Here is a 17,343-nt window from a genome sequence, read left to right on the forward strand (position 1 = left end):
CTGCTGCACACAGATAAGTCTTCCAGCTCCTAAAGTATGTGGTGTGTTAGCATGTTCTATACATCTGTTGTCTTAAAGAGTAGGCAGAGAGCTCACCCCTCAGGTTAGCGCTATGATTCTTAGTGTGTGTTAGTACTTTTTATACCATCATAAAAAAGCCTGCTAGATCAAGCCAATGGCCCATCTATCCCACTATATTGTTCTCACAGTGGCCAACCAGAAGGCAAGCATGGTGAACTGCCAAAACCATTTTCACATTACACTTTCCCACTTAAAATGCTACTAAAACTCTCCGGGACAGCATAATCCAGCTTCTTTCCATCTGACTCCCCATACTGCCATATTGTAGACTTGGATGTCTTCCTATGGTTATAGCCTATCGCACAGCCATTTCAATCTCCTTCACCAGCATAATCTGTAAGGTAAAGGTAAAGGGACCCCTGACCATTAGGTCCAGTCGTGACCGACTCTGGGGTTGTGGCACTCATCTCGTTTTATTGGCCGAGGGAGCCAGCATACAGCTTCCAGGTCATGTGGCCAGCATGACTAAGCCGCTTCTGGCGAAACTAGAGCAGTGCACGGAAATGCCGTTTACCTTCCTGCCAGAGCGGTACCTATTTATCTACTTGCGCTTTGACGTGCTTTTGAACTGCTAGGTTGGCAGGAGCAGGGACTGAGCAACGGGTGTTTACCCCGTCACGGGGATTTGAACCGCCGACCTTCTGATCAGCAAGTCCTAGGCTCTGTGGTTTAACCCACAGTGCCCTGTAATAAAACTAATGATTTTGGGGAAAGGCCTTCTCATTGTCCCCAATGCCTCTTTGAAAAGTATTAATGCATCTCCTAGCATAGGAGTCAACTCCCAGGGGCCATGGGGGCTTCGGCCCCCCAATAAAATGTTTGAGGGGCCTGGGGGCCCCAATGTTGATGGGCATTCCCATTTAAATGGTTTGTGTGCATCGTGTCATGTGACTGATTATATGGGGTGGGGCCTACCTGGGCCCCCACAATATTTTATTCAAGTTGAGAACCCTGTCTCCTAGTGACTAAGTAGATGTTAGTTCAAAGGAAAGCAAACATATATTCAGACCAGCAGTGGCTATAGTTGCAGGAGAAATGGACGTATGATGCTTTCTCACCACTGATGACACTTCAAATTAATAGGAGTTCTTTCTGATTAGACACATTTAGGAATGTGGTATAATTATGCTATCACCTCCCTAGCCCTTTTAATACTGAGATTCCTGATAATTCCATATGTTTGAAAATAAGCCCTACTTTTCTTGGGAATCACAACTCTACTAATATATTACACATTGGGATCATTTGAATTAGACTTTCATAGGCCTACATAGAATACCTAGAAATAGAAATTGCAAAGAAATTGGACGTTTTTGAGCTATTTCTAAGGGAAATTGGCAAAAACGACACTGTCAACATGGGAATTTAGTTTGCGGCTGCAGTATTCTGGATATGTCTAGGAAATTCTGGACATATGGCAACCCTAATTGTAGAGTTGGAAGGGACCATGAATATCATCTAGTCCAACCCCCTGTAATGCAGGAATATGCAGTTGTTCCATTTGGGGATCAAACCTGCAACCTTGTCATTATCAGCACCATGCTCTAAACAACTGAGCTATACATGCTGGCAATAGAATTGTAGTTTTAAAAAAGAGCAGCAGGTGATTTCCCCCCATATGTCCTATATATCAAGCTGGTACCAAGCAGCGAAGAACAAGCTCAGACAGGATCACAATAAAAAATTAACATGTACAGACATTTTTGAGTGAGAAATAGTATTTGCCCTCTCCATCCTCTCTCCAGCTGCAGGAAGAAAAGTCTCCTGGTCTTCCGGTTGTACCTCCAAAAGCCATCAAAATAAGAATAAACATTAATACCGCCACACGTTTCCTTGACTGAGTCCAAACAGAGCTTTAAATACATTTTTCCTTGCAGCTGCTCCTTTCAGTGGTAACATTTAGGAAATGTTTTCTAAGTGTGTTCCTGAGTTGTATTTATGCTGCTTACTATGATGTCATCTCATCCTTGAAAGTAATGCTTCTGTGATTGCCTTCTGATGCCACTCAGTTTTTATTTACTCAAAAGCTAATTGATTAACTTAAAGTTATTTCCTAAGTAGCAGCCATGATACAGTTGACTACCCTCAGAGCAGCATGGATTTTCTGCTGGTCAACTCTGTTATGGTGTGTGCTTAAAGTAATTTAATAACCAAAAACCAGGGCTGACCGTACCATTAGGCAGAGTGAAGCAGTTGCCTCAGGTGGCAGCTGTTGGGGGCACCAGTGTCAAACCCCAGTATCTCCTGAGCCCTCTGGCAATTCTTCTCTGTTGAAGATCAGAGCTATGTGTGCCACAGACCTGTCTTACACCCCCTAAACTAACCTCCTGCCCGGAAGAACACCAGAGTCCAGACAATGCTGTCCGAATGCCAGTGTTGAAGTAAGCTTTACTGTCTGTCAGTTTCTGTACATGACATTGGGGGTTGCATCTTGTCCCTTGTTTCATGTAAGTCCAAGAATGAGATTTATCTGTAACGATTTTTCATAGTTTCCCCATTGGCTCCTAGCCAGTATATTTCTATTTTGTGAGAATTGTGCATTGTACATGAATTCTCATTCGCTCAAGTACTGTTGTTTACTTAATATTTCAGGTTAAAAAAAATCACATAAGAACAATATGATAGAACATATGATACGTCTGTCACACAATTCTTCAGTTTACCTTGTAGATATGCAGTGATTTCTTTTAAGATTTGAAATGTTGAAAAAGAATTGAGTTCTCCCCCCAAGCGAGTTTAGATTCTAATTTTTTTTGTTATGATTTTAGATTTAATTAGTTGCCATCAGTTGTTTTGAAAGAGTTACTTGAAATGGTCCTTCTGGAGTCACTAAACAGCATTCATTTTAGATACTCGGCAACCCAGATTCTCATGTATTTCCCGTTTTCATAGCCTTGGCATTTCTGCCTGTAGACTCACAGGCTCTGTCTGCACTTAGCTTTGCATAGTACAATGTGCGCATTGTTTCACATCCTACTGGGTATAATTTGCATACATTTATTCCCTGATTACAGTAGATGGAATAATAACTTTGTATGAATAGTTTGCTACAATTGAATGTCATAGGAGAGGGAGGGGGGACTGTGAAAATAAAAGTTTAAAAAGTATTTGCAATCCCACAGGAAAGCTGGTATCAAAAGCTGCTTTTGCCAAGTATTGAGATCTTGAGGGTCGCGGGAAGTGAATGTGGCACTGTTGCAGCTAAACTTAACAATATTTTCAGTTTCTTAGGAAGTACATAGGTTGGTCTTAAAGACTTAAATAAACTGAAGCTTTAAATGTTTTTATCTGTATCTCTAACAGGAAAGGAATTAGTGGAATCAGTGCTCACATCAAAAATTAGTTCCATTACATTTTATTTTGGAAAGAAAGAAGAACAGGGACACACCTATACCGCTTATTGAAGAGTATGGCACGTGGCCCACTGTTGAGCATCCATGACAACTTACATAATTGCACTGTAGTTCTTGGTGGCTGTTCTAGTTTGGAAGTGGAAGGAGGAAAAGGAATATCAGTAGTTTTTAAATAGCAGTTAGAGGTGTATAGTGGCCCTGGGGTGCAACATCCCCCCTTCCCCCCTTGAGGTAAAACTGGACATGCCACCCTGCCCTGCTGCTACTCCTACCTCCACAAGCGCCATCATACTTGCTACTCTCGCTTGCACTACCTGCTCTGCCACCATTGCTTGCATCACACACCCTGCCACATGTGCTGCCGGAGGATAAGTGCTGCATCCACTGGCACTGATTTTGAATGAAACCTCACACCAAATGGATGCTATCGCACCCCACCTAATGGCTGAGAGGGCCCTTATAATGCCACCTGGGCATTAGTTTTAATCTTGCCTGTAGTAGGATGGTTTAAAATAAAAAAAAATTATCATTGTAGTAGGTTTCTCTATCCCTTATAAGTTGGTTATTTGTGTCTCTTAATAGCAATCTGACCCTGGTGTTATACAGGGGAACGTTGCCTATGCCTGGTAGAGGCACTCTTTCTTGTTTCTCTTCTATCATCTGAAGTGAGAAAGAGGGAGGAGATTTCCAAGTGCTATTTCCACATCTTTTAGCTGAAGTATCTAATGTCTTTGAGCATCAGATGATACAGTTAGATCCCTACTAGGTACTGTACTGAAATGCCCTGCAATCTGGAAAACCCGTTCAAGGTCTTAGAAGGGAGGAACAGGGAATATTTGTCATTAGCGAACTTTTCAGAGATTGATACATGGTGGCTAACAGCTCGTTCTGAAGGCTGAGAACCAAGGTTGTGTTTTTAAAATAACCTCCTTTTGTTTCATGATAATAGAAAACTAAAACTTACTGGTTGGTTCTTATCAGCAAAGAATGTGAAAAGAAACCACTTGTGACCTTATAGCCCTTTTATAATTTGGACTTTGTCCTTGGAAATGTATAGTTCTTCCGGCTGTGAATTTACCATCCGAAATTTCAACCTGTGTTGGTCTCCCTAATGTTGTGCAAATAGTAACTGCATTATTTCTCACCACATCATGCATCCAATATCTCTGTGCCAGACTGGGGGGCTATGTAAAAGGTTTGTGTGCATGTTACCATGTGCTGGCCACTATCAGAAACACATACTAAGTTGAATCTTTCCCTAATTAACCTTTGGAGCATGGTAGCACAGTTTCAGAGATGCGCATTGATGTACCTTTGGCCAACCATGAGAGGCAGGATGTTGTTTTAAATCTTCAGAACCCCATTCTAGCCACACAGCCAATAGGATTTTTCCTATAGATTTATCTGTTGGAGAGCAGCCGTCTCTTCCGTTTCACCATTTCCTGTTTAATTGAGCAGAGAAGTGAGGATCTGAAGATTGGCTAGGCTTCCTAGTAGTGTAGCCAGTCATCTATTTACAAGAGAGAGAAATGCTTCAAAATGACCACAGTCTCGCTCTTTCTTCTTCGTCATGAATAGTGTAATGTTGCTTAAATAAACCCAGTGTCATAGCAGAAGTTTCTTGCTCCATTAAGGAATATAATGGGGTTCCCTGTGTTCTGGTGGCTGCTTTCTTTGCACACAGAAAGCCTTCAGCTGGGATTAATTTGGTATTCCTCGTGAGAGTTCACATGCAGAAAAGACCCTGTATCATTGAGACAAAGCTATTACATTAGTCCTTCCTTCCTGCATTATAGTCTATTACAGTACTTTTTTAAAAAATAAGAAAGGGCTGTATTCTCTGCATCCTTTCTATGAAGATTCCTATGACTTGTTGTCATTGGCTTTTATAATTTTGATAGAGGGGAGTGGATTATTTGGCTAGTTTAATAAGAGGTTAAGGTCTGACGCTAGCTAACAGTTTTATGTCAACGTAGAGTGGAACAATTCATTATGTGTTGGTCTGTTATGTTTGTATCAGCAGCTGAGGATAGTTTCAGGCCATGCCAAAGACCAGATAGACAGTGTGTGTGTGTGTTTAACTCTTTCTTCCTTAGCCCTGTCTGCTGAAAATAGCTCCTCAAACTGCTCTATCTCTGATTTTGCAAGGAGAAAGCCAGTGGTGGGCTGTTGAGCAGATGGCAGCTTAAAAGGATGGGGTTAAGCAACGCCTCACCACTCTATGAATTGTCTGTTTGGAGTGAAGACATGTACAGTCGTACCTTGGATCTCGAATGCCTTGGTACTTGGACATTTTGACTTCTGAACGCCGCAAACCTGGAAGTGAGTGTTTCGGTTTGCGAACGTTCTTTGAAACCCGAACTTCCAACGGGGCTTCCACAGCTTCCGTTTGGCTGTAGGAGCTTCCTGCAGCCTATCAGAAGCCACACTTTGGTTTCTGAACATTTTGGAAGTCAAACAGACTTCTGGAACGAATTACGTTCAACTTCCAAGGTACGACTGCACTTACTTCACTTCTGATATAAACAGAATTCTTGGGAAAATAATAATGTTCTATGTGTGGCTGCATACACACCATATATTTAAAGCACATAGCTTCCTACAAAGAATCATGGGAACTGTAGTTTACCCATCATACTCTGAGAAGACCTATGGAAGTAAATGGACTTAAGTAACTTGTGTCCAAAGATTTCTGTGGGCCTAGTCTATGACTTAGTTGGATAGCACCCACTGAATTCTTCATAGAAACAAACTTAAGTAAAAACAGATGTTACAATAGTGCTATAAAGCAGCTTTCAAGATTATGTCAGGCCAAAACCAGACTTCCACCACAATGTTTTTCCAGAGCTGGAAATAAAAGCCTCAAGGGCAAAAGGTTGCCTGTGATCTTATTTTATAAAACAAGTGCATATATGTGATTACAGTGGAGCAAAATCTCTTGAAAATTCTAGTTGTGGTGTTTGAGACTATTTGAGTCTAAAATGAGAAGCAGCAGATGTTAATTTGAGATGTTCCTAAAAGCAAAACATTTTGACCATATTGAGCTCTACAGGTTGGACATGGAAGTGTACAGTTTTCTCCATGGTCAGGTCTATAAGGTTTTCATAAGCCTGACCCAATTTTTTTAGATAAAAAGGTATGAAGTGTATAATAGGGACTTCTGAAGTTATTACTACTGTACTAGACTTATAGAAAGGCTAACCAGAATATATTCAAACCAGACAAAATGTTTTTCAGATATTCTCAGACTTTCCTCTCAAGTTCACAGATTGTCTTTTTGTATGTTAGCAAAATATGTCATCTGAGCTAACTGTGCTTGAATAGCAAGTGATTTATTTCCTTTGTGCAATAAACTAAGTCATTTTTGTTTTTAATATACTGTGTTTGTTTTACTGCCTTGTAAACATATGGTGTCCTCCTGTCATGTGACAGAACTTTTTCTGTGCTGCATCTTTGGAAGGCTTTGTTCTTCAGGCTAGTGTGGATTTGGAACATCTGCAGGACAGTCATCAAAGTGCAAAATCTGATATATTTATACAAAATTTAGAGCAGCTATTAGAAAATAGCTGGGTTCTGTTTCATGGCGCCACCTCTGTAGCCCGCTGTTTCCAGGTTCTTTGCACCTTTCCTTCTTTCTGCGTACCTTCTGTATGCGCTGAAACCTTGCATATTGTCTGAAAGCCTAAATCTTTTGAAACAAGATTCCTTATGCCAAATACAACAAACATACAGAAACAAAAAGTCATGAGGTTTTTGTGGAAGCAGGGTTGGGGGAGCACTTCCAATTTGCAGGTGTTACAGCTTTCTTCGAGTAGTAGTTTATAAAGGAACTACTGTTGCATTAGGCACACTACAGGGTTTTTTGATGGAGGGGGAGTTCTTTGTTAATTGGGTGTGACTTTCATAAAATTGTGTGGCAAATAGAGCCTCACTTTCATGTCCCTTAAACCCATACAAGGAGTATGAGCGTGATTCTCATAGTTAAAAGACGTTGGCAGGACTGGAAAATTAGCAGATAGGCAGAATGCATCTTCCCCTTTTGAAGATGCTGAGGCCTGGAGTGGCTCCTTCCTGCTCATGCTTCCTGAACATTACTGAGGATAAGTATACATAATACAGTCATACCTTGGTTGTCAAACACCCTGCAACTCATGTTTTGGCTCCCAATCGCCGCAAACCCAGAAGTGATTGTTCTGGTTTGCAAACGTTTTGTTGGAACCTGAACATCCAACGGGGCTTCCACTGCTTCTGATTGGCTGCAGGAGCTTCCTGCAGCCAATCAGAAGCTGTGAATTGGTTTTTGAACGTTTACATTCTTGGATTCCATTCGACTTCCAAGGTACGACTGTAAATATAATTTCCCTCTCTTTTTTTCATTTCAGGTTTTCCAAGACCTTGGTACTTCAGTATTATCTGGTGCTTTTAAAGGATACAACATTTGTCTTTTTGCATATGGACAGACAGGTTCAGGAAAAACATACACCATGATGGGCACTCCAGTGAGTTATATTCTTCAATACATTATGTGTTTTGCTTTAAATATGCTAATGCCTCAAGTTCAATATGCAGCAGAATGTTTTGGATTTTAAGCATTGGTGACTTAGGACTCAGCTATATAGTTGCAAATATAATGTTTTAAGTGCATTATACAAATGTGACACTAGATTGTGATGGTGAGCTTAATGTCAAATTCAATATTTTTTTAAAATGTTTATTAAAAAAGCATTTTCACAGTGTTTTTTAATGTGTGTCTGGATTCCGCCTTAATGAGATGGATGTATGAAAGTGATGTCATCTTGGCCTGGTTCACATATCACATTAAAAACCATAGGTAGAAGCAAATGGCGATGTGATATGCACACAGAATATGCTAATGCATGCTGATGAAAAGTTATTGCTCTGCTTCTCTCCCACTCCCACTTCTTCAATACTGCAATACCAGAGAGCAAGTCAAGCTTGTTGTGACATCTAAACATAGGCTTGTTTCTCTTCAAACCACAAGTGGTAATCAAGGTTTGTTTTTGAAACTGACTCTTGGGATTCTTTCCCTCTTTCACCCTATGTTCAACGTTAGGCACTATCAAATGTTAAATTTTTGAAGCTAAAAATAGAGGAAGTTCACATTAATACGGACAATGAGCAAGTTACATGCGCACCAGTAAAGATATTAGCATAGCTGAAGCATTTCAGTCCTTCAAGGCAGTATTGCTTTTGCCATCCTAACTTCTTTTGAGTGCAGTTGTCCAGTCCAGAAGGCCACTTCTAGTGTTGTGAATCTTGCTTAATCCTGCTATGTACTTTGAATCTGTATGATTTAAATTAACAGGAGTGTTTGATTAAAAAGAGTTTGTTGTTGCACAGGGGTCCGGACTATATGATTTTCAATTATTATAACTTATTGGTTTGTAGCCAAACAAGTCTTCTGTCACAGCAGGGCTTTCTCACCCTCTCCTCCCCATTGCAGCCTCCTTTGCTTTTCACTATAATTTCTCTTGAGAATTGAGCGGCCTTCAGGAAAAGCCTGGGATTTGTTATTTGTGTGGGGAATGCATTAGGTGGTGGCAATCAGGAAAAACTAGACAGAGGCAGCGTGTGGTGTGTGTAGTGTGTAGAGGTCACAAGTGTGTGAGTTCAAACAGTCTTCACTGATTTTGAACACACACACTTTGCACTCTCAATGGAGACATTGGGGGGAGAAGCAGTGAGGATGAGTGGGTCAGAAACTGCACAAGTAGACTTCTGCACAATGCAGTTCTTGTTTCACTCCCCAATTCTGTTGCAGAACAACTCTCCAGTTTTATGATCTGACTCTACCAGTTACCTAAAACAGTTTTGCTCCCATACTGATTCCCTCTTTTTTTTAGCTTTCCATGCTATAGTCACATGGTACCAAGGAAATTTTACCATTGTTTAAATACCAAGTGATTCTTTATAAACACAAATGAACAGCAATCTTGTCTCTTTCTTCACTTTTCAAGGCATCCATTGGATTAACACCTCGTATATGTGAGGTATTTATTTAATTAAACCAAATATTTACATTGTTAAAATTTCATTGATTCTACCCCTCCGCCCTGATCCAGAAAGCAAAAAAATGAAAATGTCTTATTTCTGTAGGGTCTGTTTTCAAGAGAAGATGACTATACAAAACAGTCAGCATCATGCAGAGTAGAAGTCAGGTATGTGTGTTTCTATTTCCCTTTGTCATGTGATTCTGTAGGTCTTTACCATTCTAATTCGTCCTCTAAGGCTGTAGCCCTAACACTGTCAATGATTGTGGCTGGAGTAGTTAAATATACTGCTGGTTCTGGGACCCTTCAACATCCATGCCGAGGCAGCTGGCTCTGAGGCGGCTCAGGACTTCATGGTCACCATGACAACCACGGAGCTGTCCCAATATGTCACCGGCCCAATGTACCTGGCAGGCCACACTCTGGACCTTGTTTTCTCGACTGTGCAGGAAGAGGGTGATTTGAAGGTGGGGGGACATTGACATCAGTCCCTTGTTATGGTCAGATCACTTCCTGTTGAGATTTAGGCTGTCAGCACCTTTCCCCTCCGCAGAGGCGGGGGGGACGGGACCTTTTAGGAAGGTCCGCCCTCAGGGGCTGATGGATCCAGTGGGATTCCAAACGGCTCTAGGGGTTTTACCAGCTGATATGACTGGTGCCCCTATCAAAGCCCTGGCCGACCTCTGGAACACCTGAATGCCTCGGGCTGTTGACATAATTGCCCCTGAGTGTCCTCTCCCACTTCATGGAGCCTTTTTGGCCCCCTGATATACTCCAGAGCTTAGGGCGAGAAAACAAGCTAGGAGACGGCTTGAACGCAAGTGGAGGAAAGATCTGAATGTTAGGCTCTAGACAATGTTATGATTGGACAACCTAGAGGTGGAGTAGGTGTGTCTGGTGGGCAGGGCAGAAAGGCATGATCTTCTTTCCTCATCATGCGTAGCTTCTGCTTGTGAAGAAGTACATCCAGGCTGACTCAGAATTCCTGTATCATTCCCTCTACTTTTCAGTTTCCTTGAAATCTATAACGAGCGAGTCCGAGACTTGTTAAGGCAGTCAGGCCATAAGAAGCCATACACTCTTCGTGTCCGTGAACATCCTGAGATGGGTCCATATGTTCAAGGTCAGCGACTTTTAACATGGCAAATTGATATTATGTGCGTGATTTGTTCATTTTCGTTTTTCCTTTGCTTTCATTAATTATATATGGGAAGAAAGATACGGATAATAATAGCAGCCAGAGCGACGGCATAAAAAGTACACTGTAGTGGAAATGGCATCTGTCCAAATTCTGGGAATCCTGCTTGAACATTCCATATATGGTGGTTGTTGCCTAGCGTCTGTGTCTTCTGATAGGCCCATAAGTTCCAGCAAAGCTCTGGTGCACTTCTGTTGCTAATGATGAAACATTAGCAGTTCAAATGTTCAGAAGGATTTGGCTAGATGCCTGAAATATGTGAAATACTGCCTTTGTTGAACAGTGTCATGTGGTAGACTTAAAATGCTGTTGTGAGACCACATAAACTAAATTGATTTTAAACTGGTGATTCAGTTTGAGTTACTAGCCAGATGGTAGCTTGGTGCATGTATATGCATATTTAAAAGCTTTTTAGAAAGTAGGATAATATTTCACTTTACTTCTCCCATCTTTCATTTGAATTATTTATTTAGAGGAGCCTTTCCCAACTTAAGTGGACCTTCAGATGTTTTAGACTGTAATTTCAATCAGGCTCAATCAGTATGGCCAATGGCCCAGGGGTGACTGTTGTTGGGAAAGGCTGCTTTTAGATGAACAGTTAGCAAAGAAAAGTGTGGTCCATATATTTCTGCATATATTCTTAAGTAAGCTTTTCAGAAAGTGAAGAAGAAGAGTTTGGATTTGATATCCCGCTTTATCACTACCCGAAGGAGTCTCAAAGCGGCTAACATTCTCCTTTCCCTTCCTCCCCCACAACAAACACTCTGTGAGGTGAGTGGGGCTGAGAGACTTCACAGAAGTGTGACTGGCCCAAGGTCACCCAGCAGCTGCATGTGGAGGAGCGGAGACGCGAACCCGGTTCCCCAGATTATGAGACTACCGCTCTTAACCACTACACCACACTGGTGACGTTTTAAAAAGGAACACTATATCCTAGTAACTGCATACCCTTCAACTGTCTTGATAAAAGCGGGGCATCCAGTTTTTTCTCACAAGAGCATGGCACCCATTTTGGGTGCTGCAATCTCACCCTGAAAAAAGCAGGGCCACGATCTTGTGTGGCACCCCAAAATGTGTGTTTGGGGGCATGAGAGCACAGCCCCCCTCAAAACACATCTTTTGAGGGCCACAATCCCGTGCAGATCACGTCACTTGCATAGAAGCATGACCCTAGACACACATCCCAGTTTTTCACCTCAGCGTCTTGGAGGGTATGTAACTGGAATAGGTGCATGGGTTTTAAGGAATTTACTGTGTGATCTTATGCCTGTTTACTCAGACATAAATTCCGTTGCATTTCATGGGACTTACTGCCAAGGATGGTGGATTATGTGTGTAGCCCTAGAATCAAGATAGCTTTGTAAATTGTTTAGCCAAACTCTCCCTGATCTAGTGATATCTTGTTGGAACCTGTTCCAGAACAAACTCCCTTGCCTGTAAATTATTCCTGTGAAGGGATAGTTCTGCAAACATAAAGGGATGGAGCTGCCTCCTCCATAGAAGTGGAAACTTTAAAATACTTCCAATTCTGCATTGCGGGCATTGCCTACCTTAAAGACAGATCACAGGACTTTAAAGTACTTGGAAATGCGAGTGCAGCAATGGAGCCAATCTGCTGCTCCTCTTGGTTTGCCTGCATCATGCCAGTGTCCCTACCCCCCTTATCTTTCACACTCCTGGTAAGCAGCAGCTACACACCTGCTAGGAAGCTAATGTTGCAGCTCCACCCCACCAGGCCAGCAGCTTCTGACTATTCAAAATGAGCTGAATCACACCAGTCCATGTTTTTTCCATCATGGAATTTTGTTATACGGATAACATTAGCACGGTTTTAATTTCTGCAACAAAGGGCAAAACTTAATTTTTCTATTCTTGCACACATTGTGCTTTTTAAAAGTCCAGGCAGCAAAGAGTTTATAGGTAGCAAAAACAACCCGAAAAGCCAGCAGTTTGCAGGAGAGTTGTGAAGTGTGTGTACCTGCTGGTTTCAGTTAATGAACTTAAGTTTAATTAGAAATAGTCATAACTGCAGGCTATTGCCTGTCACGGAAAACAGCATTTTTTGTTATCATGCGTCCCTCATGAGTCTAGTAAAATAAAATGTGGAATATGGCATCATTTCATTGCTAATTCTTCTGCTCTGCTCTGCTCTGCTCTGCTCCACTCCATTGGCTGCTACTAGTAAGGAAACTTGCAGCAAGATGCATCTGTCACACATTTTGTTTTAATACATGTTTTGGGGGTGGGAAAAAACTATGTGGGGAGAGAGAAGACTTTGAGCAGCAGTCTCACATCCTCAGTAATGTTTAGTTCTGGCCTTAGGTGCAATTAAAATATGCAAGTTTTGGTCCTATGCTTCTTGCATTCCTAGTAAGCTTATGTATGAACAAGGCACCCGTCTTTGTGTCAGCGGCATTTTGCCTCACTGTTTACAAGCAGCACATTTTCCAGTTGCTAATCTCAGTTTTTAAAAAGAAAGAAACGGTACCAGATGTTTTTGGTAGTTTCCATGCTATCATTATTTACAGTAAATAATTTCTAGATCTTAGCCTTTTAAAACTCTGAAAGCCTTTTAATGCTACCTATTGGAATGGTTACAAAATTCTCTCTTCCAGATGGTTCAGCTGTTTAGGAACCAGCATCTTTTAACATCAGGAAATGATGCAACGCAGGACCAATTTTTAGCCTGGAAAGACTTCCAGATCTTTGTGATATTTAAAAATGGTCACTCTTTTCTAAAACAACCACATGGTGCTTTTCCTGCTATTCCATCTCTACCACCATTGACATACCTTAATTTTATATGACTTTCCGGAGTAAAATGTGCAAACTACTGCAGTAGCTGTGAGAGATCTTCCAGCAGTTGTGCTCTCTGAATCCTATTTGAGATGCTGTAGCGGAGGGGTATTACAGAACTGCAAACGGCTTGTATTTTTGCATTCTTTATTTTTGTTGCAACATAATTTAGTAGCAACGTGCTTGCATGCAGCTGTAAATTCAGAACAGTGTGTCACTACCAATGCAGCAGCTCATCTTTCCAATATTGGGCCTTTTATATTATTAGTTCTGAAGTTGCATTGCTGCAGTATGCTGCTCTCTAGTGGGACTGCAGAGACTAATTCTGAATTCTGCAGTGCAGCATCTCTGTCTTGTAGTTTCGTTTCTTGCAAGCTTACAGAATGGTTTTTTATAGTTAAAAAATGTTTTCACTTTTTTTCTTGTACTAATTTGTTTTGGTTTATTTATCTGTACTCAACACAGAAGTGATTACCTAGTTTTAGAAAGGTTGTTCACATTACGTTATTGTCAAATCAGTTGTTTTGATTTTTTTTTCTTCCTGCACAATCAACCACAGTTCAGGATACCAACAACTGTAAGTGACATAAAAGCACATGTCTTGTTTCTTGCAGAGACACTCTGGAATAAGATTTGCTACTACACTCTTTCCTCTCAGCAGTACACATGCAGAAATGCTCTTGCATGGGGTTATCTGAATGCACCTGACTACATTAGGTCTAAAAATAAAAAGCACGTTTCATTAATGATAGGTCCTATTGTGTTTAAATTCTCTGTTAGGTCTGTCTCAACATGTGGTTACAGACTACAAACAAGTAGTTGGACTTCTGGAAGAAGGAATAGCAAACAGGTATTTTGCTTTTTAAAACTCCAAAATATGTTGCCTCCTTATTTGGTCAGTTGGTCCCTTACCTTTCCCGCCCTGACCTGGCCACAGTGATCCATCCGACGGTCATCTCCAGGCTTGACTACTGTAATTCGCTCTACGTGGGGCTGCCCTTTTAGCTGACCCAGAAACTCCAGAGGGTGCAGAATGCTGCAGCGAGGCTCCTCACGGGGTCTCTGCCATGGGAGCATATTCACCCAGTGCTTTTCAAACTGCACTGGCTCCCGGTAGAGTACAGGGTCAGATTTAAGGTGCTGCTTTTGACCTTTAAAGCCCTTCATGGCCTAGGACCCTCGTATCTACGGGACCGCCTTTCCTGGTATGCCCCAAGGAGAGCCTCAAGGTCCATAAATAGCAATACCCTAGTGGTCCCGGGCCCTAAGGAAGTTAGATTGGCTTCAACCAGAGCCAGGGCCTTCTCAACACTGGCTCCGGCCTGGTGGAACGCTCTGCCTCATGAGACCAGGGCCCTGCAGGATCTGATTTCTTTCCGCAGGGCCTGTAAGACAGAGTTGTTCCGCCTGGCCTTTGGCTTGGAGCCAGTTTGATTCCCTCCCTCTCTTTCTTTTTTCCTTTCCTTCTCCTCCTGCAATGAGGCTACATTTTAATATTTTAATGTTTCAATATTTTAATGTTGTATTTTAATTTTGTTTTTAAGTTGTAATCATTCAACTTGTTTTTATTATTGCTTGTAAGCCGCTCTGAGCCCGGCCTTGGCTGGGGAGGGCGGGGTATAAATAAAAATTATTATTATTGATTTTTATTCCAGCTACTCCTTTTTACTTCCAATCATAATTAACAGATTAATACTCTAAGGGTAAGTCCTTTCACTTCTGGTTTCTAGGGTAGAACTTTAGAGCACAGGTGGGGTACCTGTGGCTCTCCAGATGATGACCCAAACTCCCATCAGCACCAGCTAGAATTACCAGATGGGATTTAGTCTACAAACATCTGGATTGCCACAGGTTCCTTACCGCTGCTTGAATAACATACCTGACAACAGATATGGATAGTGTTCCCAATCCAATCTTGGAACTATGGTGTTAACTTGATTCTTCTGCTTCTTAATATTGGCTATCATCTATTTTCTATACCGACTTAGAGACAATTACTTTTAAACTTTACTGCTTTTTCTTCTATATAGAATTACAGCATCCACACACATTCATGATGCCAGCAGCAGATCCCATGCTATCTTCACCATCCAGTATACTCAGGTTAGTCCCCTTTTCCATTGGAGAATTTTTGAAACCCACAAAGATAAAAGTTTTTGGCATTGATTTGAATGATCAATCCATTTTATCAAAATGACTGGAATGCTTATAAGTCTTTCTTTTTTTAGTTAGTTAATTTCAATTGGACCACATGAAGTCCAATCTTTGCCTAAAACTATGTATGTGATGGAGCTCTTTTGACCATCTTAGTCCTTAGACCAGCACACATTAGGATCCAGACCATTGAAACCCTATGTTTTGTGAAGGTCATGATAGATATGCTTACCTTTTGTGGTGTTCTTGTGTGGCAAAATCCACACAAATTTGAATTTGTTTCCTTTCAGGCTATATTAGAGAACAATCTGCCCTCTGAAATTGCAAGCAAGATCAACTTGGTGGACCTTGCAGGCAGGTAATATTTTGCTTTTTAATATAGCATTTTGTAAGCCAGTTGTTTTTAAACTTTCTGCTTTTTAGGGAAGGATTTTCATATCAACTTGCTTGTCATGGGGCTCCTGTGTATTGCAGAGGACTCTGGGGCATGTTCACACCAAGCTTCAATGTAACCACCTTAACATAATCCCACATTGTCATTGGAAGGGAAAACTGTGTTTCAAGGAAGCTTGTCTGCCATTAAAGGTAAAGGAACCCCTGACCGTTAGGTCCAGTCGCGGATGACTCTGGGGTTGCAGCGCTCATCTCGCTCTATAGGCCGAGGGAGCTGGCGTTTGTCCGCAGACAGCTTCCGGGTCATGTGGCCAGCATGACTAAGCCGCTTCTGGCGAGAGCAGTACATGGAAACGCCATTTACCTTTCCACCGGAGCAGTACCTATCTATCTACTTGCACTTTGACGTGCTTTCGAATTGCTAGGTGGGCAGGAGCTGGGACCGAACAATGGGAGCTTACCCCATCGCGGGGATTCGAACCACCGACCTTCTGATCGGCAAGCCCTAGGCTCTGTGGTTTAGACCACAGCACCACCCACGTCTGCCATTACTGATTAGTAACTTGTAGTTTTGGGGTACTCCAGAATTACCCAAACACAGTTTGAAAGCTGAAAACCACAGTCATAAATGGATGCCACATTACAATTTTTACTTTTGATGCACTCAATTCTAATAATATTTTAAATTGTACAGTGAAAGTATAGAAATTACGGTCAGCTAAATCCTGGGGACAGAGGAGGCAAAGTAGGAAGAAGATATGGTTTTGATAGTATCAAGCACCAGAAAAGATTAAGTAAAGATGTATGTGTACATTTCTGGTTGTTTGGTGCAATTTAGGTTAGCAATACATATTAAAAAGCTTTGAAATGTTTTTACCTCCTATTGAACATATCTAGGTCCTTTGGAAGCAAGTATATTTGCATTGTTTTGAATCAAACTGGAGAAGCAAATGCAATGTAATCTGTTGAGGATAAATGAAAACAAAAGGGGCAGAGAGGGATCGTTCAGGGATACTATCGTTTACTGTAATAGTGAACTTTGATGGTCGAATGACAATCACTGTGGAAGAAAATGGGACTACCACAAAGTAGTAGTTTCTTCATAGTTGGGGAACTCCTCGGGTATGCAAAAGAATATAAGATTGTAAAATTAAGGAAGGATTTTAAAACACAAAATAGCTTGACAAGGACCTAAAAACAATGAGTATATAGAACGTTGAGGGAATCTGTTTTTAAAAGAGGGGAAATGGGGGAGAGGGCTAGAATTGGCCTAAAAGCTTTTACTATGTTTAGTATAGAGTGGATGCATGCCATGAAACAGACAAACAAACAAACAAAAACCCTATTCGGGTTATAT

The 17,343-nt window shown here is 41.4% G+C and overlaps 1 protein-coding gene across 5 annotated transcripts in view; it reads left to right on the forward strand.

Moving 5' to 3' along the window:
• Positions 1-17,343, forward strand: part of STARD9 (StAR related lipid transfer domain containing 9) — a 107,399-nt gene that overhangs the window by 15,739 nt on the left and 74,317 nt on the right. For 4 of the 5 annotated variants that reach the window (XM_083504667.1, XM_083504665.1, XM_083504664.1 and 1 more), the window contains exons 4-10: positions 7,817-7,933; positions 9,413-9,445; positions 9,552-9,613; positions 10,456-10,568; positions 14,220-14,289; positions 15,470-15,542; positions 15,884-15,951. In XM_083504667.1, coding sequence (XP_083360793.1) covers positions 7,817-7,933; positions 9,413-9,445; positions 9,552-9,613; positions 10,456-10,568; positions 14,220-14,289; positions 15,470-15,542; positions 15,884-15,951 — 536 coding nt within the window. Of the gene's footprint in view, positions 1-7,816; positions 7,934-9,412; positions 9,446-9,551; positions 9,614-10,455; positions 10,569-14,219; positions 14,290-15,469; positions 15,543-15,883; positions 15,952-17,343 lie in introns of those variants that run through there. The other variant, XM_083504668.1, reaches the window with a different exon arrangement.

The sequence above is a fragment of the Podarcis liolepis genome, assembly GCF_965112155.1.
Source record: "Podarcis liolepis genome assembly, chromosome: 1".
In the NCBI taxonomy this organism is placed as follows: Eukaryota; Metazoa; Chordata; class Lepidosauria; order Squamata; family Lacertidae; genus Podarcis; species Podarcis liolepis.